This window comes from Pelodiscus sinensis, chromosome 8 (genome assembly GCF_049634645.1).
Source record: "Pelodiscus sinensis isolate JC-2024 chromosome 8, ASM4963464v1, whole genome shotgun sequence".
Taxonomy (NCBI): Eukaryota; Metazoa; Chordata; order Testudines; family Trionychidae; genus Pelodiscus; species Pelodiscus sinensis.
In genome coordinates, this window is record NC_134718.1 from 2,902,101 (window position 1) to 2,927,313 (window position 25,213).

At 58.3% G+C, this 25,213-nt stretch overlaps 1 protein-coding gene across 11 annotated transcripts in view; it reads right to left on the reverse strand.

Annotated features, from left to right (window-relative positions):
- PAX2 (paired box 2) overlaps positions 1 to 25,213 on the reverse strand; it is an 87,644-nt gene that overhangs the window by 24,749 nt on the left and 37,682 nt on the right. For 8 of the 11 annotated variants that reach the window (XM_075934576.1, XM_075934575.1, XM_075934571.1 and 5 more), the window contains 2 exons: positions 19,644 to 19,729; positions 17,883 to 18,002 (listed from right to left, as the gene is read on the reverse strand). In XM_075934576.1, coding sequence (XP_075790691.1) covers positions 17,883 to 18,002; positions 19,644 to 19,729 — 206 coding nt within the window. The remainder of the gene's footprint in view (positions 1 to 17,882; positions 18,003 to 19,643; positions 19,730 to 25,213) is intronic. The other 3 variants (XM_075934577.1, XM_075934581.1, XM_075934582.1) reach the window with 1 other exon arrangement.

Sequence of the window (25,213 nt, forward strand, 5' to 3'; positions counted from 1 at the left end):
GTGGTATGTCACCAGCCACACCTCTCCGCCTGTTTGGGGGTACTGTATGTACAGGCGCAAATGTGAGATTCTAGGCCCATGGGGGCTTGCGTCTCCCCGTGTGCCTGTTATTTCAGTGATTGTGTGTTTTCATGCTGGTGTGTCAGCCCATCCATGGTGTATCAAAGTGGCAAAGCGCCCACTGATTTCCACAGGGCCAGATTTCACCCTCTCTGTTTATGTGCTTGGCTGTTGACAGGCGTCTGTGTGCAGGTGCATTTGCAGTGTGTACCCGTGCCTCTGTGGGGCTGCACTAGCTCTGTGCTTGTGTGTCTCCACTGTGTGTGTGTGTGTGTGTGTGTGTGTGTGTGTGTGTGTGTGTGTGTGTGTGTGTGTGTGTGTGTGTGTTCCCGGGCACTGGCCAGCCTGTGTGTGCAGGAGCTTTCGTAAGTTGCTGCAGGAGTCGCTTTTCCTTCATTTATTCCGGGGCCCTTCAGATCTTGACAAATCTGTCACTCTAAATTTGCGAGAGATTATGGTGCTCTCTCCCAGCCCGGAGAGAGGTGATATATGATATCTGCTGCCTCTATTGATTGCCTGATCTGGTGGCAGAGGGCTGGCGAAATGAACTTGAAATGAACATCATGCCTCAACTCATTGTGCGTATAATACACTACTTAATCCCACATTTTTCAGCCGCTATGGAATTCAATTGATCAATCATGTCCCACTGATAGTACTGGGTTTAGGGGTTATTGCTGCTCTGCTCACTGACCTTTTTATTTATTTATTTATTTAGGGGGGGTGTTGGTAAACTCAAGGCCCGGTGAGAAGCCCGGGCCTGCGCAGAGCCCGAGAGAGGAGGAGCATGAGCGAGGGAGGGCGGCAGGGAAGGGCGCAAAGCAGGAGAGAGGAGGAAGGAATGGACGGGGAAGGGATCAGTGTCAGGCGCGTGCCAGGCAGCTACGGGCTTGGTGTTACAGTTGCTGGCTGAGGGTTTCTGGCCTGGGCTAAGCAGGTCAGAGCAGCCGCTGAACGGCCCCTGCTGGTCTCCGAACGGGCGGGAGATGAGCAGCGCAGTCAAGAGAGGCTGGTCTGGTCTAGGGCCAGCTCCTAAACTCTCCCTGGGGGTAGGAAGGGAGCTTCTCTGGCCTAGAACAGGTTTACTTCCCTGCTCTGTGCAGCCTGGGGTAAGTTAACAAGCATCTCTGAGCCTCACTTCCCACCCAGGGGTCAGACCCCTCCCTGCGTCCCGGGGCGGATACATTCAAAACCCGCCCGGTGCTTTGGGACCGGTGGTACATTCTTCACAGGAGGAAGCAGGGCCCTGAATTCCCCCGAGAGGAGCTTGTGGGCAGGTCTGGCCAAAGGGAGGGGGCCCTAAAGGACGGGGGGTTCCATGGAATGTCGCCAGCTCACAAAGTGTCCCCCCCCCATATGAGTTTGGCCCCAAAGATCATGAGACTGTCTCAAAAATCAGATGAACAAAAATTCTCGGTGTTGGGCCCCGTCAAGTTTTCCTTTCAGCCGCTCCCCCGGGGGTGGACACTTCTGGGTTTACAAAAAGGAGAGCAGAGAGTCTCCTCTAATCACGGGACTCCGGGAGCTGGGGCCTGAGGGAAAGCGCCAACCAACCGCCACCGGAATTGTTACACGCTCCCCAGGCTGACAGCACCATGGGCGGGAGAGCAGCAGAGGAGGGGGGGCGCTGGGACTTCGGGGGGAAGAGGACGGGCTGGGCAAGGGAGCGAGACGTACGACGGGGTTCGGGGGGGCTCAGGGAGAGAGGGCGCTGGGGGAAGAGCCGCTGGCTGCTCAGATGGAGGAAGGGAAAGAGAAGAGCTCACGCGGCAAGAGAGCTGGGGTGGGAGGAAGGCTCAGGGAAGCTGGGAGGGTCTGGCCGGGGGGCACTGAGGGAATGGCAGAACAAGGGGTTATTAGGGTGAAGTGAGGCTGCGGGCAGCACTATTGGAGAATGCCCAGACAGGTAACTTGGCAACACCTGGGGGATTGGCAAGAGAACTCCCCCCATTACGGACTGGTCCAGGGCCCCCAGCATCCTGGCCACACACGGCTCAGTCACAACCTCTTTCAACCGCCTGTGACCAGAGTAAGTACAATCAGATCCAGCCCTGCAGACGTAATGGGAACCACCTCTGCTCCCGAGGGGCTGCCAGGAGGAAAAAGCCGCACAACCAGCGTAACCGCGTGACAGGAGACACATCAGCACCCTGGTGGGTGTGACAGAAACACAACAACTGGTAATATGGAAATGCTGCCGAGTGACACCCCCCCCCCCCCAGTGGGTGTTGCAGAAACATCTCTACAGGAAACACGGTGACAGATAACACAAAGACATCCCAGGATGTCACAGAAACAGCCCTACAGGTCAATGTGTTTCCATGGTGCAGGTGACAACGGACACGCCTGTATCCCCAAAACAGCCCTACAGGTGATACAAAAACACTTGTGTCTCTCATGAGACCATCCGTACCAATGCCACAACCCTCACACCCTGCTCACTCTCTCGCTGTGTGTTTGTACAGCCCCTCGCACAGCGGGGCACTGGCCTCGGGCAGGGCCTGCCGGCGTTACCGGTAACATTCCCGCTCCTAACGGAAAGGAATGCGTCTGGCCAGCCCACACCTGCCGGGTGACGCAGCAACAGTCGGCTCATCGTGGAATGCTCTGTGTAAGCCAAGCTGCGGCAGAAACGCGGCCCCCTCCCGTCGGTCTGTCCCAGCCCTGCTCTGGCCTAGGGTGACCAGACAGTCCCAATGTTTGGGGCTTTTATCCCCCATCCCGATTTTTCACACTCACGTTCTGGTCCCCAGCGTCTGTCTGAGGGCGGCTCTGCTCCAAGCACACCTCTTCCACCTGTTCCCTGCCTGCCTGCCCACACGGCTCTTTCCCCTTCTCTTTTTCCCCCTCTGATGTGTGCCCGGCCCCGGTGCAGCCCGGCCTGTCAGGGATCTTTCCTGGACATCCCCCGGGGGCTTTCACAGCACTGCCAGTTGTTGCCGCTTCAAACTCAATTGTTCTCCTGGTCCTGAGGCAAATGGAGTCATTAATTACCTTCCATCGGCTGGGCCGAGCTCCGAGCGCGATCGATACGCAGGGCTTGTCATTCACGGCAGCCGGCCTGCACCCCCCTCCCGTCCCCGTCCCTGCATGCAGCCCAGCCCCCCGGCACCGGGCTCGCTGGAGGACGGAGCAAGCCCCCCGCTCAGACCCTCTGGACGGGAGACTGAGCCTGCTGCTTCGGGGCTTGAGCCTGCCACCGAGCCGAGGCCAGGTCGCTGGAGCCCTGCGCGGAGACAGAACGGGCATCCGCGTCCGTATCTGCACACACGACACCCGCCTCCACCCCGCTGCGCTCTCTGACGCACCCGCTGCTGCCACTGACTGGGCACTGGGTGAAGGGGGTCGGGGCCTGACCCAGGCGTAGCTCCTGCAGCGTGGCCAGAACGCACGGGGTTTGGCTGAGCACACCGTCAGCGAAGGCGTTCCCTGGGCTGGCAGCGTGGGGTGAAGAGGGCCAGGAAGGTGGGGGGTCATAAGGCGGCGGAGGGGTGCGGTAAGGAGAGGGGGTGGCGCAGGGTAAGCAGCGTGGTAGAAGGCTAGTACTCGGTGTGCAAAGCTGCCATCAACGAAGCTGGCTCTGCCACCGTCCACACTGAACACATTCGGGTCCCAAAGCTCCGAGTGATGCGCATAAACAATCTGACCCCTGCACTGGGTGTTTAATACGGGAGGTGCACACTTACGCTGCGTGGTGGGGACTAAGTTGCCCTTGAACGTTGTGTGAGCGTGCAAACGTGCACTGGAGGAAGTCTGTGCATGCACATCGCATGCAGCTAATGCTCTGGTGAGGGTGCAAGTGTGCATTGGATTACTATGCAGCCGGCACGCGGGCGTGCGATGACGTGGGTGTGTGCATGCACAAATAATGTGCATGTCATGCTGCTTGCAAATCACACATTGAAATTCAGCCCAGGCGTGCGGGACACCGCCGGTGTGGAGCCCAGTCTGTGTCGGGCTGTATGCCTGAGGCAGCAGGCTCGGCAGCACCGAATACATCTGTCGCGAGCGTGAGGAAAGGCGCTTGTGTGCCAGCCCGCGCGCCGCTGCCAGAGCTGCACGTGCGCCGTGCCCGACCATGCTATGGGCTGCGAGTAGGGCGTGCGAGTGTGCCCATGCTGCTGGGCAGCGCTGCCCCCGTGCACAGCGGGCAGGGCTGGCGTCTCTGCATCCCGCCCAAGCACATGGCATTCCAGGCTGGACGGGAGCCGACTGGCCGCATTCTGCCCCGTACAACCCGCAGTGACTCCGCGTGGGGTGTATCCCAGTGTGCAGGGAACAGAATGGGGGCCCGTAAGTCCGGCTGACTCTGCTGGGCTCGACCCTGCCCCCTGCTTTGCTTGTATCAGCGGAGCAGCGGGGCCAGCCCCCCGACTGGCGTCAGGCAGTGTTGCTCCATTCATTCCCATGGCGTGAGGCTGATTTGGGCCAGGCCGCTCCCCGGCTGGCAGGGACACGGCTCTAGCAGGGCCAACGCTCAGCAAACAGGGCTACTGCCGCTCCGTCCGGCGCGGCGCTGTTAGGGGATCTGGCTCCCTCCCGGCAGCTCGTGAGCCACAGGGCCGGGCCGGCTGCGGATCCCGGGGGGGGCTTATAAAAATGGTGGCTTTTGTTAGCTCCGAAGGACACGAGCCAGGCAAAAAATTACATCCCATGCAGCCCTAAGTATGCTTGTTTAGAGAAACTGCTTGCATTTATGAAGCCTTTGGTGCGGAAAGCAGGGTTGCAAATGACTGCATCAGGCCGACAGTAAAGGCCATTAATTTCCTGTTATGTTTTCCTGTGTTGGGGGCTTTATTAATTTAATTTTACACTGTCGAACAACAGCGCGCGCTGACACCGCCACGCTCAGAGGGATTTTTTTTTCCCAAGCAGCGCTTTGCCTGACATGCAAATCAACGCCATTACCGGGACCAATAACGACGAGGAGGGGACGGCGCAGCCCGGCCCGGCCCCCTGCTCCGGGAGAGGCTCGCGTCCCCGGTCCGGGGGCTGCTTTCAGTGCCGACTGCCTGAGCTCAGCACACCCGACGCAAGCCCCAGGCAGCTCTACGCGCTTCCCAGGTTTTATTGGCCTCTCCCATCCTCTCCTCCCAATAAAATACTCCTCACTTCCGCTCGCCGGCCTGCTCCCGTCTGCTCCCGCCCCATCCCTGCGCCCTTCCCCCGACACCGCCCAGGGCTGGGCTGTCCCACACCCCACACCTGCCCCTCCTTGAGCCCTGTCCCCAGCGCTCGCCCCTTTCCCCACGCACACGCCCTCCGTCCCCAGCCAGGGGCCGGTGAATCATTTTATTGGACACTCTTCTGAGTCAGCAGTGAGCCGTGCCCCCGAGGGGGTGTTGTTAGGAGCTGCCATCTTTTTGATGGGCCATAAAACAAAGGCTCGGATCACTCTGAGTCATTAAAATTCCCATGGCACTTTTCGCAAGAGTGCCGACATTAACCCGGCTGGCCCGACAAATTCCAACCGGAGTGATTACACACGGCCTAGCTAAATCCACCCCCTGCAGCTTCAATTGGACACGGCAGTGTCCGTCCAAAACTGCTGGGTCACTCCCTGCGCTGTTCCATAGCAGTGGTGCTCCACCCCAGACGCAGCTGCATTCAACGGGGACCAAAGTGGTTCCTATGTAGTGAAACTCTCCAAACCAGCCTGGTTTTTCCTCTCACTAAGCAACTGGACGGTGGCAGGTCCCGGGAACACGGCCTGCGTGCAATGCTCTAATGCCCTGGGATAGGCAGCCTACGTCAGGATCACCTCAACAGCACCTGCCACCTCCTTCCCTCTAACTCCTGTAAACAGCTGGCAAAGCGCTTGGGGAGCATCCCGAATGAAAGGGAAGCCAGTTCCTTAGAGCACCGCCAGGCCTGCTCACCATTAGCCAAACGCACAAAAGGGAGCCAGGCAGAACCCCCCCCACACTCCCCGAAAGACCTTTCAGACCCCCTGGGGTTGTTTGGTTCTCCCACTGCACTCTCATCACAGAGGTGAAAACGGGAGGGAATCTACGAAATCCTTCCCGACTAGGGGAAAGGTCAAACTCTGAGCTTGGGGCCGGTCTCTGGAACTGCCTCCCCCACCCTGCGCAGAATTCTGGGCAGCCACACAAGCCTCCCCCCCCCCCCCGGGAGTTGTGCCGTGCAAGGGCATTGATTGCAGAGCAGCCCTCCAGCGCCCGGCGTGGGCTTCGTGCGCAATTGGTGTCACGTTAAAGTTTAATTAAGTGCCTGGTGAAGACGCTTCATTAGGAGCCTGTTCCAGGGAGACAGGCAGGCCAGACCCCTTCCCCGGCCGGCCGGCCTGCCAGCTGCGCCCGCGGAATTCCTCGGCCTCAGCAGCTGCACGACACCTGTGAGCTGCTGACAACCGCAGCCCGAGGGGCAACGAGGAAGCTTCTCCACCCGGCTCGGGCTGCCTCCCTGAACCAGACACCCCCTGCCCTCTGGGCCCCGGCAGGCTCTTTCCTTCCCGCCCCACGTGGGCCAGGGGGAGCCAGCCATTGACAGATTTCTGGGGACAGAGACCCACGGGCAGGTGCACAGAGGAAACACGGAGCCTTATTCTCCTTGCTCTTCCCCTGCTTTTCCAGCACTCTGGCAGCCTTAAAGTGGGCACAAATGACAGTGGGACCCACGGGAAGCTGCCAGAGCCGCACCGAGGGGTTTGAAAACGCAGGTCAGAGCATTAGAGGCACTAGAGGGGCCGGTAATTCATCCCCAGGGTCCTACAAGTACTGGAGACGTCTTCAGTGCACACCGGGTCTTCACCTCGGCAGGCGGACCCGTCTCTTCCAGGAGCCGCTTGGCAGCCAGGCCGGCACTTGGAGGGGTCCAATGTGAGGGGGATGAAAACTTCCTCCACGGTGCTTTCTGGTCGGCACGTTCCCATGGCAGAATTCCGCCGGAGGCCTCCTCTCTCCCGCGCCAGTCGCCTGCTCCCCGCGGCCCCCTCGGCTCCTCGCGGGCTAGCGTCTCGGGGAGCGCTCCCCGCCTCTCCCAGATCCAGTGAAATGCGGCTGGGGAACCCGAGACCATCCCCAGGCAGGCACGGAGCCCCTGCTGGCCTTTCGAAGGATGCCTGCCCTTCTGACGGCCCCACCTTCTCTGAAGCAGGGGTTCCTGGCCTCGGACAGACGGCAAGGTGCCCACTGCCTTCTCTCAGCAGACAAAGACCTGCCTCCGAAGGGCGGTTCCCATCCGCAGGCCACAAGATGCTGTGTTACGTCCTCTTCACCGTGGGCTTGGGAGCACGGAGACGTCCCACGCAAGAGTGAATCGGCGCCCGGGCCCCAGAGCCGCTTGGCTGTGGTCGAGGAGAGAGAACACGAGCCACCCTCCGCCAGCGCCTCCGCAAAGGTTGGGATTTCTGAGCCAGCCGCTGTCTCCTGCCGTCAAGGTCAGCAGGTTCGGGTTCACTGCACGGTCAGGACGGTTTGAATTACCGGCGCTGCCTGCCGATTCCCTCGCTGATTGCGAGCCGCCTCCCAGCGCCTGGCCGCGAGATGCCGCTCCCCACCCGGGTGCCATGCAGCGCGGAGGGCGCGGGCATGTGGGAGAGGCCCGAGCGCTCCGGAAAGGAGATGAGTTTTCCGACCTGTTTCAGGAGCGCGGGGCCCGCAGCAGGTTCCCTGTGCGCAGGGAGTGACGCAGCGCCCCTCCGGACACCCTGGCTGGAGATTACGCTCTCAATACTCACCTCCCTCTGGGAATGAACATCCCCCGCTTTCCCCAGCCTGGAACCTCTCAGCTCCTCCCATGTCCACCTCCCATGAAACCAACCAGAAGTAGAATTTATCAGGTGGCGCTGGTCGTCTGAGAGCATGGACAGATAGAAAGGCCCCTGCAGAAACCATATGGTGGGTGTGTTCTCCCCAAACACACCCAGGATATGTCTACACTGAAGGCTTCTTTCGGAAGAAACTTTTCCAGAAGAGATCTTCCGAAAAAACTTCTTCCAAAAGGGAGCGTCCACACTGGCAAAGCGCATTGAAAAAGCCATCTGCTTTTTCAAAAGAAAGCATCCAGCCTGACCGGACGCTCTCTCGCATGTAAGCTGTGATTGCTATGGCCGGAGTGGCCACCAAGGCACCTGTGCTTTTTCCTCTTCCCTCTTTTTTCAAAAAAACTCCCTCTTCCGTGTCCACACACGCCTTTTCCCGAAAGGGCTCTTTTGGAAAAGGCGTCTTCCTCGTAGAATGAGGTTTCCCAATGTCGGAAAAGCCCCAGTGTTCTTTCGATTTTCTTTCAGAAGAACGCAATAGCAGTGTGGATGCAAGTGAAGTTTCTTCTGAAAAAACCCTGCCGTCTAGACGCACCCTAGGCATGGGAACAGGCGAATAAAGGGCGGAGCTAACTCCTAGATTCAGGGACCTGACTGCTGGGCGGGGGTGCAACGTTTTTCAGTAGGGAGGAATGACGTGACTTGGAAAATGTAACCATCACCCCCATGGTTGTGCAAGAGAAGCAGCGTGGGAGCCGGAGAGCGTGAGCACACTCGTGTGCACTGCATGCATAACAGGTTTGAACATGCAAGGTGACAATGCGCACACAACTACTGATCTGTGCAACCAGCCTCTGCCATTGTATGTTACATGCAGGCGTGGAAGGGTTCCATTGCCACGGGCAAAGGTCTGGGAACACAGAACAAACTGCTGAAACGATATTTCCTCTGCTCGTTGAAACGTACAGTGAGGCACAGCAAGCACAACGCTGCTTGAGAACTCTGAGTTTAAGGCTATTTCCCTAGGACATGTGATCTTGGTGGCCATTAAATAATTCTTATATGCTCCAACCCCAATTTCTGCCAGTGTGGAAATTTAAATAGATAAAAAAAAGGTTCAAAATGCTTAAAAATGGACAGGGATGTTTCCCGTGGACATTATCAACACAGCCAAGCCGAATTCTGCCAGGCCTAGTTACATACATGTCTTGATGGGCCCAATTCACCCAGGGCAACCCTTCCCCCATTTCACTGGGCGGCGAGAGAGAGAAACGTGGCCGGATGCACGCACAGGTTTATAGTCACCCCGCACGCATGCCTGTGTCCGTGCCCCGCGGGTACAGCGGCACGCCTGTGTGTCCCTGTGCGTGTGCACAAACGAAGGCCTGTGCATTTACCTCCATACGTCCACATCGGGGTGGGCCTGTCCAAGAGACCAGAGCTAGGACGGGTGGACACTCCCAGAACAGCCTTCTGCGGGCCAGCAAAGCCAGCGGCCCAGACGCACCTTACCCGCTCCTCACCCCGGCCCTTCCCCCCGCACCGTCCTACCCCATCCCGCTGCAAAGGAGGAAGGGGGCAGTACCCTGCGTGGTGCTGGTTTCCATTAACCAGCTACACCCAGCATCAGCCGGCAAAGGGTTCAGCTCTACAAAGGGAGGTGGTAGCAGGCTGCCATGCACAGAGCAGCCCAGGTAATTGGTTTATCTGTCTAGAAGCAGGGGTAGCAATCTCTGCACAGACAGACTAGCTGTAAAGTCTCTTCCTTAAGGCTATTTCCTTTGTCTTTTCAATTGCTTGCACATCCATGTGAGATGGGGGGAGCGAGAGGGAGAAATGTTAATTTGTGAATTAATGGCTTTTCTCAGCGGAATTGTAAATTCGGATGTCACCTCGCGCGGTGACACTGCGGCTGGGCTGCTGAAGAAGCAGCCGTCAGAGACCACCCCCCCAAACACATACACACACGGCCGTGCCCCTGCGCCCCCCAAGAGGTGGCTGCAGCAGGGAACACGGTACTTTTAATTGGCAATCCCCCCACCCCAAGGGGACGTGACTCAGCGTGCTCGCCAGCCCTCCTGGCCACAACCCGCCTGGCCTGCCCACGGCACCTCGCCCCCCATTTCAGACCCGGCTAGCGCGCGCCCAGGACCGCGCATTATCCGCCCTCCCCCCCGGCACTCCTCAAAGGCTGGTTGTGTTCCAGGGGGGGCTTGTCCTCTCCGGCAATGCCCAGGTGCACGACTGGGCCTGGAGTTGCGGTGAGCACAGGTACCCGGGCGCTGGCGCCGCAGGGGAGAAAGCTCCATTGTGTGCGAGCAGGAGGCGGGCCGCGGGGAAGGAGATTCATGGATGGAGATTGAATATGCAATTTTCTTTCACCTTGCCAAGAGCTGCCCCTGGGCTGTGCCTGGCCTAAATTTCCCCCCCTTTTGCCATCTCTGCCGTCGCGGGCCCTCCCACCGCCCCTCCGTTCTTTCCAGAAAATTGCCTTCAGAATTGATTTCCACTTTTACAAACAAATATAATGGGAATGCGAGAAAAAAACTTGGGCTGTGATGAATTGGGGCTGTCAGGTGCTTCCAAGTCGCTTTGTTTTTGTGTTACTGCCGGCAGGTTCTTTGTTTTCCCAGCAGCTGGTCGGAGAGCCCCTACCTGCCCCAGCGCCATGGCGCACGACCTCTATCATGGAGATACCCCTGGGGTTACCGTGGCATTAACCCCCCACAATGGGATTATTGCTCCCCGTCACTGAGATGCTACCAGACCCTATGAAAGTGCTACCCCAGTGCTAAAGGCCATGAGACAACCGATCCCCGTCACTGTGATACAACCAATCAAGTCGCTAGGCTACCCTGCTCCTCTAACAGCACGCTACAACCGATCCCCATCACTGTGATACAGCTAGCCACATTGCTAGGCTACCCTGCTCCTTTAACAGCACGCTACAACCGATCCCCATCACTGTGATACAGCCAGCCACGTTGCTAGGCTACCCTGCTCCTTTAACAGCATGCTACAACCGATCCCTGTCACTGTGATACAGCCAGCCACGTTGCTAGGCTACCCTGCTCCTCTAACAGCATGCTACAACCGATCCCTGTCACTGTGATTTGGGCCTGCCACTACTCTAGCTTTGGCTCTTGTTGCCAGGTTACACAGATCCAGTTTTGCTATCCTGGAGCCCCACTGCTGTGTTACTCCTGTTCTCCTTTGCAACGTCAGACTGATCTCCGGTGCTCTGACCCCATCAGACTGGGGCGTCACCCCGCGTTACCCCATGCCCGTTACCATGTCACCCCGCACTCCACCGCAGCATCGCCCTGTTCCCAGCGTCATGCTACCAAAGACCCCATCACGTCACTCCTGTGCCCCCTCGTGTCAGCCTGCCCCTGCATTGCACCGTCACTCCGGCATCCCATCTGTCCCCCTGCGGCCTCTGCCCTGCGCCCCATTATCATGTTACCACCGACCCTTGTCACAGCACCCCCCAGCAGCCAGTAGCCAGGTAGCCCCAGGTCCCCAGGCGGCATCACCTCAAACGTCCACCTCTTCGCCCGCAGACAGCACCATGTATCCCGGGACCGCAGCAGCCAGAGCCGGAGATCCCGAGAGGCCGATGGGCGTCAAGAGAACGGGGGTGAAACCCACGGAGGTGGAGCAGGCGGGGCCATTGGCTGAAGCACTACAGAGAGTTTGAGCCGCGTGATTCCCATGGGAGGAGCACGTCTCCCAAGATCCTCCTCCATGGACCGTGTCCATATCTCCCGAACCCCACTCAACGCAGCTCCCAACCGCCAGCAGCTCCCCCTCCAGCTTTCTGTAGGGGGCTGGGAGCAATGGGAGAGACGGGGAGCATCGGGGAGCAGCCGCTGGGGTAAGAGGCTTAGAGTGAGGCCCCCAGCAAGCTGGCTCGATTCTTCCGTTTCTTATTTGTTGGGGCTGCAACCCCACATGGTCCCGTTGCCCCTTCCAGCACCGTGAGCGCCCGACAGCTGGCGGCAGCAAAGAACTCGTCCCTCTTCCAGGCAATCACTTCATGGGCACGAGGCCCTGGCAGTGACTCGCCAGCCTGGACGCACATCCACTGGTGTTAGCACACAAACCTCCAACACTCCCGCAAGCTATGCATGCAAATGCGAACACCTACACCTAATATACACACAGTGCCCCTAAAGACACCCAAGTACAGCGCACACCCTGCACGCATAGAAACAGACTCAAAGCACACTCCAGCCACAAACATCTATATTCGTACACAACACTAACAGAAATCCAGCTACACAAATACTATACACGACAATGCCCAGTACAAATCCACAAAACCGCAGCGCGCTCTCACAAATACACTCCACACACACACACACACACTGTTCACAGAAACACCCAGCATTTACAGAAATACGCAACACGCCTGAACTCCCAACACGCACAGGAACACGCACGCGGCTCGCACAACATGTCCCAAAATCCAAATACACATGGTGCAAGGACCAATGTCCAGGCAAGGGGAAACCAGTCACCCACACACACACAGAGACATAACAAACAACCCATGTGTGCTTCTGGAGCCACGAACTCCAACACGGAGTGAGACTCACAGTCACTCCTGCACAGACCTGCCTGCTCTCAGTATTACTGGCCACGGCAAACTCTGCAGCAACTCCAGTGTCCCATGTGCTCTGCCGTTTAACTAGCCTTCCAGGATGCTCGCTGGTGCCTTCCCTGGCGCACTGCTGAGGTGAGGCAACCCGTCCTGCACTTCCCACGACACCCTGGTGCACACGTCCTCCCGGGCTCGCTGTCCCTTGCTTACAGGCAGATATGTGCACTGCCTGCATTGCTGGGTCCTTTTCAGGGCCACGCTGGGTCCTTTTCATCAGCGCAGTGCTGCTTGTGTCTTGCCCTTGCTCTGCCTCCCTTCTTCCACGCACACTCGGCCCCCTCTGGCCATCCTGCTGCAGCTGGGCCGGCGAGGTGCCGGGGGGGACTGGCGGGTGTCACTCATCCTACAGTCTGATTCTGATCTCTTGCTGTTGGGAGTCTCACCAGAGTCAGGACCCGGGGGCTTCACCAACAACAAACTGCCTCTTCCAGCTGCAACTTCATCTGGTGCATGAAGGAGCCGTTACCTACGCCTGCCTGCATGGACACAGCCATGCTATGGGTTCAGCACAGACGCTGCTGCCTACACAGCCATGGGCAGGCACAGCCACGCTGCCTGAAACAACACAATCGCAGGGCAAGGGGGATAAAATCACAGCATGAAACGACACAGCCACACCTCGCCGCACACCCAGATCCACCAGAAGAGACACCTCCAACACCCAGGTGCGATGGAAGGATCCCATGGCTATGACATGGGGCAACACACGACACCCATCTGCAGTCACACAAACACAGCCCTTCTTCACCGGCGGCAAGGCAGCCATGCAGAATAATGCACACATGCCCCTGGGGTGACATCAAAGCATGGAGTGAAAACACAACCACACTACAGGCAATGCCATCTGGCTTCCCCGGCAGTGAGCTACACACACACTCGGTTGTCTAATAACACAACTGCGTTCATCCAGCTGCAGTCACACAAACACAAGTCAAAGACAACAGTACAACCCCGTGGTGTGACAGGGGCACACTGTTTGCAGCTACACAGAAGCAAGGCATTTAAAAGGACAAAGGCATGTCCTTGTAATGACACTAACACTCCTCTTTTTCCTGATGCAGCCACGCGACCGATAATGGGATAATCACACTACAGACACCAACACAAATACACCTCCTGTAATGACACAACCGTGCAAGATGGAGCAACACAGCCGGGCTACCCAAAAGCACTACACTGTCTACAATAAAACTTGGAACAACATGATCATGCTCCTGAAATGGCATTACCCCAGCACTGCAATGACACAGCCACACTGACTCCAGGCTCACAGCCCTGGGGAACAACCCTGCCACCTGCAATCCACAACCACACCTGTTGCAGTGACACAGCCACCCCAATGGAAGTGACACAACAGCACTGTCCGCAGTGATGTACTCACAACGTTTACAGTGGAACAGCCTCCTTGCCTGCAGTGACAAAGGCACGTACAGGATGATTCAGTAGTAGCTTTTCAAACAACACAATCGTCTCAGCTGCAACACTGCAACACTGCAAGCACTGCTACAGCTGTCACACCCACCAACAGTCCTGGTACAGTGCCCCCAGCATGCACACCACAGCCAAAGGCACAACCGTACCCCGGCTCGTGAGATCACAATGCTGCCTCAAACAACAGTCATACCATGCCTGCCACATCACAACCAGCTGCAGCAAGCTTGCTCAAGCACATCACACGCACTGGGCGGCTGCGTGCACGTCGCGCCTGTTCTCCACTCCGGTGCAAAATCTCCATCCTGACCTTACCAGCATGGGTCAGTTCTGAACTGAAGCCTGACCATCTGCCAGAGCTACCAGCCACTGTAGGTGACAGGACACACCTTGAACATCACAATCACACCACCTGCAGTGACAGCACACACCTTGAACATCACAATCACACCACCTGCAGTGACAGCACACACCTTGAACATCACAATCACACCACCCGCAGTGACAAGACACACCTTGAACATCACAATCACACCACTTGCAGGCACAGAGCCCCCCTCCTGAAACAGCCCAACTGCGTGTGCCACACCCACACATCTGACTCCAGGAGAGAAGGAAAACACAGACCCACGTGCCTCGGTCCCCCCCCCCGGGGGGTCCCATGCTGCAAGCTCTCTGGGTATCATTGCCACTTGCACGAGCGATCTGCCCGCCGCCTCTCCCGCCGAGCCCCGGCTGAGCGGAGCGCTGATCACGCTAACAGCCCTGTGGGTTTCGCTGCTGCTGATCCTAATGACACCAGACACATTATGGCTGCCCCTGCCAATAACACGCGGCGGAGATGAACCCCGCTAATGCCGCCAGGACTTGGGGATAATATCGCTGCCGCGGCCGGTCTGCACAGGTGCTGCCCTTCTCCCAGCTCGGGAATGACCGGCACTGGGCCAGGGATCCCCAGCGAGAATCCGGACCCATACACGACACCCGCCCAGTCCCTCTGCCGAGAGAGCGAGCTGCCTTTCTCCCCACGGCTCCCAGCGATCGCAGGGGGCTCGCCTGTGCTCTGGAGCACCAGACGTCCTGCACGGAGCCCGAAGAGGCCTGGGAGAGGCAGGGGGGCATTGGGGATGGCGTGTTGATTATCCATCCATCCTTCTCCCCATACAGGCACCCACCCTCCATCCCTGGCCATGCTCGGCCAGCTCCCCAGCATGCCCGCTATGCCCATCGCCCTGCATCGGGGCGGCTCCGCGTTCTTCATTAGCAGCAGTGGGGCTGAGCCGGGTCCCCTCATTCTCTCACAGGCCTATCAGGAGGAGGGGATCAGCCAACAGCTTTTACCCCCTTGTCCCTGGGGGCCTTCACGTCTCCTCTTCCCCAGCCTTGGCGCTAGACTCCGGGATCCGGCTGCATCTGGAATATGGGGACAGGGCTCTCTGGGGTCTGGGGCAGGCCCACTGCCCTCTCTGTGCCTGCTTCCTTGGGGGTACCAGCGGGTACAGCAGGCCCAGGTCAGCTGACCACGAGGGGGGTGAGTTTCAGGGCCAGGGCTCCCGCCTGAGCCCAAACGCCGACACTGCGATTGTATAGCCCGAGGCTGAGGCCTTTGGCCCGTGCTCTGAGGGTTGGGGGGGGAGGGGGGCTATTGCCGTGTAGACACCCCCCCCCACCCCCAACAGGGCTGAGTCCCTGGTGAATGGGCAGGCATGACAGGAAGTGCTAAGGACCAGGAGGGGGCCAGACCACGCAGTCCCTACACACAGCTCAAGGGCAGTCAGGCCTTTAGGAACTGGCTCCTTCCTGGCTCCGATTAGCGGGCCCACAGCCTCCTTCCCTGCGCACTCCCCCCACAGCCCGAAGCGACCCCTCCACTTACCCCCCCAGGAGACCTCCCCCGGGATACACTGCGGGCACACGGGGTCACCTCATCTCAGAAAAGATCTCTGAGCACGGGAATGGGTTCCGGAAAGGGCAGCAGAAGTGACGAGGGGTTTGGAAGGGCTGCCTGGGAGGAGAGGTAATGAGACAGGGACGTCTCAGCTTGGAAAAGAGACGACCGAGGGGAGATGTGACAGAGGCTATACAATCACGGCTGGTGTGCAGAAAGTGAACAAGGCAGTGCGATTTACTCCTTGTTACCAAACAAGAACCTGGGGTCACCCAATGAAATGAAGGGGCAGCAGGTTTAAAACGAACCAAGGGAAGTGTTTCTTCTCGCAGCGCACAGGCGACCTGTGGAACTCCTCGCCAGGGGAGGCTGGAAGGCCAGGACTTTAACAGGGTTCAAGAAGGAGCTAGATAAATTCCTGGAGGACAGGTCCATCAATGGTGATTAGCCAGGCTGGGCGGGGATGGTGTCCCTACCTCTGTTTGTCAGGGGCTGGGAATGGGCGACAGGGGAGAGATCATTGGATGGTTCCCTGTTCTGTTCACTCCCTCTGGGACACCTGGCCTAGCTGGGAGAACCCGCCGGGGAGCAAGAGCAAGGTGCTGGCTGCAGAGGTCCCGCCCGTTAGTTCTGCCGGTGGGGAGGGCTGAGAGAGGGAAGGCCGGGTCCCCACGGCACCGACACGCACTGCACAGAAAGCGGGTGGCGCTGAGTGCCAGGCAGGGAAGGGCCGACCCTCAGCCGGCTCCGGGCTGCAGTGCAGGGAATGGCTTTTCCTTCATAAATCAACTCGGGGAGGAATCAGAGCAGCCGGGAAGCCGCCCTGCGAGCGTCTGGGTTTCAGATACTCTGCACTAGTGTCTGATTGTTCAGCTCCGAGTCGGGCCGGATAAGCCACACTCTCTGCCAGGCGCCGGCAACCCCCTGGGGTCGAAGGCTGCAGGGAAGTCGGGTCCCTAGTGCTAGGAGGCACCATCCACACAACGGCCAAGAGGGGAGGCCACAGACTAAGGCAGCCGGGGGTGCCCATCCCCTGGGATACAGCGATCTGCCAGGGGACCCTCGGCTCATCTCGCTACACCTAGTCTGACAAGAGGCGCATGAAAAGCGCTAGCGAAGTGGGTACGCGCTGCAGCCCCGTGCCTACAGCTCCACAGGCTAGAGCAGGGTTTCTCCACCCGGGGGAGTCGTGGGACGAGTTTCAAGGAGTCACAAGCGCCAGGCTGGCATTTGGGGTGGCACGCAGGGCCCCGGGAAGCGACGGTACACGCTGAAACCCGCGCCCACCGCCTGGGGCTGAGACCAGACCCCCACAAGGGTACAGATCCACTCCGTTAAGACGTGATTGAGCGGGTCAAACCACCCGGGCCCCACGCTCTGCACGGTCCCTCCCCAGCTTTGGGCGCATCCAGAAACAAGAGCAGACTGAGGCAAAAAGGACGCAAGCGCCCTCACCCCCGCCCCCCAATGCAGACTCCCCTCCCACTCCTTACACTGCCCCCCGGAAACACACCAGGGCGTGGGCTTGGCTCTCCGCCTTCTTGCTCATTCCAAGGGCCACTGGGCCGTTAATTCACCCTCGAATGGGGAGAGGCAGGGGGTGACGGCCCAGTCTCACTGCCTAATTTCTGGGGCGGGGTTAGCTCGAACGCTGTGCGGAGCCGGGAAGGAACCGGGGCCTCGCGGCCGTGGTGGAGAGGTGGCTGGTGGCAGGCCAGAGGGAGCGCTGCTTGCCTGGGAAGGCCCGTGTCCTGCCGCCTGCCGCGGGGACTGAGGGGAGGAAGTGAGCGAGCCAGAACGGGCTGGTGTCCCCGCGGTTCAGCACACGGGCACCTGCCGGCCCCCGGGGACTCGGGTTCCAGCCCTTCCCAGCCGAGAACGGGCCTGGGCCCCGCTCCAGGAATGGGCCGCCGAGCAGATGTCTGGAGAATGTAGCCTGTCGCGAGGGGCCTGGAAGAGGAACGCTGCGAGCCGGCGGGCGGGGTGGGGAACGGGCCGCGGCCGCTACAACTGATCTAGCCCCGGAGCAGCTGCGAGGCCTGGCCTGAAATCGGAGCCTGCGCGCGGGGACAAAGCACGTAGCCGGGGAGGATGGGCCTCTCCCCTCCCCCTACCTTCATCACGTTTCCTCTTCTCGCCATTCGACCGCGGGATGCCCAGGATCCCGTTAATGGAGTAAGAGCCCACCGGATCATTGGAGGCACTGGAGACGGGAGGGGATGCCGTGCTGGGAACTGGAAAAGGGAAAAGGGCCGTGAGGAGAGCGGCACAGCCTCGGGGAGCCCCCGGAGCGGGAGGCCCCAAACCGCGAAGGAGCCCGGATCCGCACCGCGCCGCCTGCGGGCCAGCCTGGCCACAGGTCATCACGAGCCCCCACGCCCCCGCTCCACCCCCGCCCCAGCACATCAGGAGGGCCCGAGCCAGAGCAGCGACTGCCAGGGCCTGCCAGTGGCCTCCCGTCGTGGGCAAGCTCAGGAGCACCCCGTCTTTCCGGGCTCAGCCAAGCCTCCCAGAGAAGCCTAGTAGGACGCCCCCTTCGAGGGCGGCCTGTGGCACCACGTCCCGGACGTTGTCCCTGGACACCGCCCCTCCGGGCACTGCCTGGCACAGGGTCACAGCATGGCAGTGCCCCTCCGTGCCCGCCAGCGCCTTCTCCCAGCTCCCCGGGCAGAGCGAGCCCGCGGCACGCACCCCACTACAGGCCAGCCCCATTCCGGTGCATCTCAGGACGGGCCATCTCCCGCTAGGGGCTAGAAGCCTCCCCCTGCAGCCCGGTCGTGGCCCTCGCCGGCAGCGCCCCCGGCTGGTTCCGAAGGCGTGCAGGGGAGCACAGTGCATTCCAGCGGGCGGGCCGTCACATCCCAGCACAGCCCGGCACGCCTCCTGCAATGAGCCGCACAGCCCAGCTAGGCACCAGTGCTCCCTTGTGCAGCCTCCCCCGCCCGCCCCCACGCGCACTGCACTGACGTGAGCCGCATCTCTGTGCAACAGCAGCCTCCCCGTACAGCCCTAACTCTGCCAGCCGCCTCCAGCACAGCCCAGTACGGTGTCACCCCCCCAGAGCCAGCGCCCACAAACTCCCTTCCCCCCAGGCCGATGCATGCTCCCTCATTGCTGGCCCCAGCACAGAACCCGCCAGCCCTCTCCAGGGGACCAAATCTACCCAGGAAACCCCCAGCCAGTGCCTGAGTTCCAGGAACAACCGCCTACAATCGCCTCCCTAGACAGCCCATCACATTTCACAACTTCCCACCGACAGCGCTGCGCTTCCTGCACAGCCCATCAGCCCCACACGGCACCAGCAGGCGCAGAACCCACACGCGCCTGTAGCACCCACCCTAAAAAAGGCCTTAACGCCCGTCGCCCAGAGTCACGCTCTGCCGACGTGATTGCACACTCAGCCTCCCTCCTGCCCCACGGCCAAGCCCTCGCCTGCCCCACGGCTCCGTGAAATCCACCAGGCCCTGCTGCACTCAGTGGCCAAACGCCTTTTCCTGCTCCCCGCGTCTCTGGCTCCCGCGCAGGGAGAGGTGGCTGCACGGAGAGAGGAGCAAAAGCGGAGAGAGAGAGAAGGCGCCAGGACCAGGGAAGAGCCGGGGGATGCGCTAGGGCGATGAGATGATGGGCACGCTCTGTGTCGGGAGGGGGAGAGACGAGGCGGAAGAAGGAGGTGAGGTTCCAGCCCCCGTCTCCATGCCGAGTAGCGTTCTGACGCTGACAGAACCCGCCGGCCCCACCGGGGTGGAGAATTCGTCCCTCTGCCCACAGCTGTGCTGGCTCCTTGGTGCCTCTCGGCCTCATGTCGGTCTCTCTTCACCTCCCCCTTGTCCTTCTGCCCTTGTGTCTACACCAGCCCGCCCGCGCTGCCTCCTTACCGATGGTGTGCCCAGGGGCCGTCACTCCCGGGCCAGTGCCGTCGGGGGTCGGGTGGAAAGGCTGCTGAACTTTGGTTCTGATAATCCTGGAAAAGAGAGAAACCGGGTCAGAACGCAGCGCCTCGGAGCCCCTCGAAGCCTGGCCCTGCCCTCGCCAGCCCCCCAGCCAAAGCAGGAGCCGGCGCAGATCCCAAGCCACCCACAGCAGGAAATAGCCCCGGGCAATGGGTTCTTCTGACCCGGCTAGGCCACACCACGGTCCCAGGGGTTTCCCCGGCCATGTCACCGAGAGCCGGATGGGCGTTTTCCCGGTTGGGCGAGCGCAGCTCCGAGCAGTCGCGGCGACAGTCTCGCTCAGGTACCGACTGTTGGGGTGAGGCTGCGAGAGGCCGGACAAACCCCTCGGTGGCCAGACCCCGGCAGCCTTAGCAACCGGCAGCACCAGAATTTAACACGGGAGCGGTGCACATCGGCCCTGCAGCGAGGGCCCCAGGTCGTAGATTCGACCCATCTGGTCTGTGCTCCTGGGTGCCAGACCAGAGAATTTCACCCACTCTCCCCGGGACGGAGCCCTCCAGCGGGTGCACCCAGGACCCCTTGGCTGTCGGCACCTCGCTGCAGGATGGAAACGCTCTCGCCCCGAAGGCAAGGCCTAGCAGTGCAAAGCGGGACTGTGTTCTGAACCACGCAAGGCGCCGCCAAGCCGAGAGTGCTCCCAGGGAGGCGGGGGAGCCGGGGCGCGGGGCGGAGGACGGAACGGGCAGGGGGATACCGATGGCAGGCAGTGACGAGGCTCCCGCCGCGGTGGCGGCGTTTCCCGGGCGGCGGATGAAAGCTCAGAGGTGCAGAGAAGCCGGCGAGGGGGATGTGACCGGGCCGCGGCGCCAGCCCGGCGTAAAGAGGGAGCATCAAAGCTCCGGTCCTTGTTCCGTGGAGACTCTGGCCGCTAGGTCAGCGGTTCAAAGGCAGCTGCGGTGGCGATGAAAGGAAATCATTGCCGCCTGACAGCTGCCTGTGGAAAGGGCTGGCGGGGCCCAGTGCTAATGGGCAAGCGTTTGCCACCCAAGCACCACCCTGTGCGGGCAAGCTCAGCAGAGAGCTGGAGAGGCCAGAAAGGCCAGATCCCCCCCAGAGCTTAGAGGTGGTCCCTCCAAGTCGGGGGGGGGGGGGGGCTGCCCATGCTGTTCAGGGACTGGTTTCCAGGACTGTCAATCCTGTATGAAATTTAAGCCCCTCCCGCAGGTCTCTCCTAAAAGTGAAAGCAAGTAACTGGAGGTGCCTGACACCCCGGCTAAGGTGGGAGGCACCGACAGGCGATGCTTCTCCTCCAGAGCAGGCTGGCCAGACTTCAAAGGGAAGCGGCTGGCTCCGCGGCCCAGCCTGGCAGGGCGAGACAGCATGAGGGGGAGGCAGGGGGCTGGGGGCTGCGGGCAGGCCAGGGAACGGGCTTGTAGGGTGGCGTCAGGATGCTCAGGCGATGGAGCCTGAAGTGTGGGGAAGGACACAGAGGCGGCGGCGTGAAGGGGAAGCAGGTCGGGAAAAGCCTGGTATCAGAAGAGACCCAGCTGGAGTAGCACTGCTGATGTCAGTGGAGCTGTGCGGATTGACCCAGACTGGGGGGCTGGGCAGGCGCTATTGGGGGGCCTTGTACGTCCGGGGCTAGATCCAGGAGCGAGACTGATTCACACCAGCTGAGGGGCTCACCTAGGGCAGGTCTTGTCATGTCTTCCTCTCCCCTCATTCCCTTGGAGCACCCTGAAGTGCCACTGTGTGTGTGTGAGTGTGTGTGTATTGATTGTGCCCCGCCCAGAGAGAACAGAGAGTGGGGCGGGGGGGCGGGCCCAGGGATGGGAATAGAAAGCTATAAATTATTTGTGACAGGAAAGCAATAGTGCCAGAGAGCTGCGCACAAGTCCCGTGTCACTATTAGATTCCTTTTAGCCTGATGACACTGTAAAAGAGGTTAAGTGTCTGATGGAACCGTACACCTAGGGGGCAGGGGCCGGCTGGGAGCAGAACAAGCCACACACAGCGGGTATATCAATTCTCCAGGCCAATAATATTCCTCTCATTGATCGCAACACAAAGTTCAAAAAATCTCATTACAGCCAGGCAGGCCGGGAACTTTTTAAAAATCAATAGAGTGTTCTAATGTATGTATGCTTAGTATAAATGTATCTAGTCATCTATCCATCCATCCACATTCTGCCCACGGGGGTCTGAGTTCACCGACATGTTAGCCTGTGTTATGTTGTACTGTACGATATCGAAACCAACGAGCTAGAAGCATTCCCCTGCAGCCGTCGATGACATATTGGAAAACGTCCTTTGAGCAGGGAGATGACATCAGACGCCTCCCTTCATACTTTGAGATGACATCACACGGTTCCATTTATACGGCGGTGACATCATCCTATGGGAAGTTATTCTGTACCGAAAGGAATCGGTGAAGACAATTCCTTTTGAGTCTGACCCGCAGTAAAGTCAGAAGAGCTATTAGCACTGAAGTGACATCAGAGAGCCTGACTTGTACGGAGGTGACCTGAGCTGTTTCCATTCACCCTGATGATGTCACTGGGATGCCGGCAGGACTTTTTTTGAAGTGAGAAATGCAAACACACACAGCCTGCTGCTACAAGACCTAGCCGCTCTGCTACGAGGGCAGCCTCTCCCCCGGGCTCCGCTCGCACGGCTCCCCACGTCCCCCGGACCTCTCAGTGCTACACGGGTGGCTCCAAGTCACTTTGATCCCCAAGATTGTCACCTTGCCCCCCAGAGTCGTAAAGGCCGGGTGGAGGGAAAGCATGGCTGAGGTAAGGGGGCATGTAGGACATCAGGGAAGCGGTTCTGATTCCACAGGGTGGGAAGCTGTTCCGCGGGGACACCTAATTCCCTCCCTTTCCATCATATTCCCTGGGCCCCTCACTGCATTAGCATATTTAACCTCACAGCACCCCTGGACGGCAAGGAACCTATAGCTCCATTCCCCTAGGGGGAACTGCGGGCCAGAGGCGGCCCTAGACTAGCTGGCAGCAACTGGCACCCTAGGCAAACCATGCAATCAGCGCCCCCACCTCCAAACCCCTCAATGATATTGCACCACCATTTGGCGCCCCATTTAACTTGGCACCCTGGGCGACTGCTTAGTTTGCCTATATGGACGGGCCGTCCTTGACTGCGGCACCTACTGTCTGTGTGATTTACCCACAATCACAAATTCTGGTGGAATCTACGGCAGAATATTAAAAATTCTCCAGCAAAACGTTTAAAATTTTGCACACAATATTTTAAAATTCTGCATATTTTATTGGTCAACATAATGCAGTATCGTCACTCTGGTTTCAATTATTTCAGTAACTTGTTTAAATTACAATACAGTGGTTGGCGAATGGGAATGCGGAGCATTGGAGGAAATCCCCCACGTCCCTTGCTTAACAGTAATGTTGCTCGGTTTGATCCTTTATTTCTAGTTATTAGTCAACAAATGCATGCAGGCATATGCTCAGCGACAAGCAAGCGAAGGCTGGGGAATGAAACTCACAATTTCGATTGGGTACTGCCCATCTCCAGAAAGGTCAGTAGCAAGTGGTTCATGGAGCACGTTTGGATAGGAAATGATTTAGTCTGAAAGATCAGACCAGTTCTAATCACTAAAGCACCATTAGGCCGTACGGTCCTTTACACCACTTTGGCAATGGAAAGACACCTTACAGCTTTTGCATCTGTTTTACACTCTTGGAGGGAATTCACAGCGACAATGGGAACAACACACTAAGCAGGCAAACCTTTTGCACTCAGCTCTGCCTGAGGAGACAGAGCCTGCCCACACCTAGATATTTAAAACAGCCCCAAAGCCGTGCCCCTCCATGCTGCAATAGGAAATATGAGGACAGAGTATCTCTCTCTCTCTCTCTCTCAAACATGCACAACTGCAAAGCCCCGGTGACTGACACTTCTACTGGCTGCTCCAGACACCTGAACCAACCTGCTGGGGAGGGACACCCACAGCTTCTTTTTGCTTTCCCCCCAGAAATTATTTTTCTGTGAGAAAGCAAAAAAAAAAAAAAAATCTGCAGGGGATATGAATTCTGCGCAGGCACAGTGGTGCGAAATTCCCCCAGGAGTAAATCATGTGGAGAGCCAATGGCAGAGCTGGGAACTGAGCCCAGGTCTCCTGAGAGCGATGCCAGTGCCCGCCCTACTATACCAGCCTTCATAACGTGGGTGGATATCCAACAGAAATTGGTCCAATAGAAGATATCACTTAACCCACCTGTGTCTCTAATCTCTGGGACCAATATGACCACATGACACATTTATTGGCATGCAGGCGATGCAGCCAGTGGAATCTCAGGATGCAAGATGTTTCCTATGGCTGACAGCCGGGCAACCTAAAAGGGCCCTCGTGTTGCAATCAGGAATGATGCTATTGGAAAAGAAAGAATGGGAAGGAACTCAATGGGGTTGAGCGTGACGCTTACTTGGAATACACAATGTGGCCATTCCATTGCCTCATGGTTGACTTGTGAATGGAGCTAAACAATCGCACTAACATCAAGAACTGCATGAATAACTGATTCTTTTCAGTTGTCTGGCCATTCTGAAAAATCAGGGGGAAAATACATTGGGTTGAATGATTTTTTTCATAATTTGCAGTGAATTAGGAAAGGGTGAACAAAAATTGGACCCAACAAAATGTTTTGGTTTTGATTTGCAGCATTTTTTAACATTTTGGACTGTACCTTTGATAACACTGAAATACATTTGAAAAAGTTTCTTGAACCCACCCATTGAAGTGCCCCAGTTAGAAAACATCGCAAAGAAATGTTTCTGTGGTTTCACTTGTTTTAACAGGACACAAATTCGCCAGATTTGCTCTGTAGCAGTCTGTGCTGTCAAATCAGCACGTTTTGCTGAAGAAGAAAGGTTGGTATGAAAAATGTTGCCCAGCTCTACTAGTAACGACCTCTGCCACTTTCAGAGGGAACATGAGCCCAGTGTGAACAGGAACTACCTGACGCATGGTCCCTAGAGCTATGAGGGATACAACAGATGAATGGATCCAATCCTGGCCACTCTAGCAACACGCACAGCATAACAATGCAATCCTCAAGCACCACGGTTTCCCTGACCTTTGAAACTTCTTCCACATGCAATCCCTATGTGGCCCTGAAACCTGAGCCTTCAGCATTACTGCTACGGGAACTCAGAAGCCCAATTCTCGGCTTGCTGCTACGCTGACTCATGGACATTCGCTAGCCAAGAAGCTGGAAACAGTCATGCTTTTGACCTTCTTGCAGAACTATTTGCACAATGCTCAACACGGTTCATCCAGACAGGGCTGTACACTTCCTTGCAGTACAAGGGAACATCTTCAAAGGTTTTGGGTTTTTTTTGACTGCATCTCACTGAGCTAGATCCACCTCTGGTTTCACCCCCTCATAGTCAACATTTGTGGTTAACTTGGGTTAACCCGGCTTCCGGTGCATAGGCAAATTGTCATTTTCATTGTCCACCGTGAGACTTTTACACAAGCAGTGAGAGAGCAAATGGCACAAGCGCAACTTTGA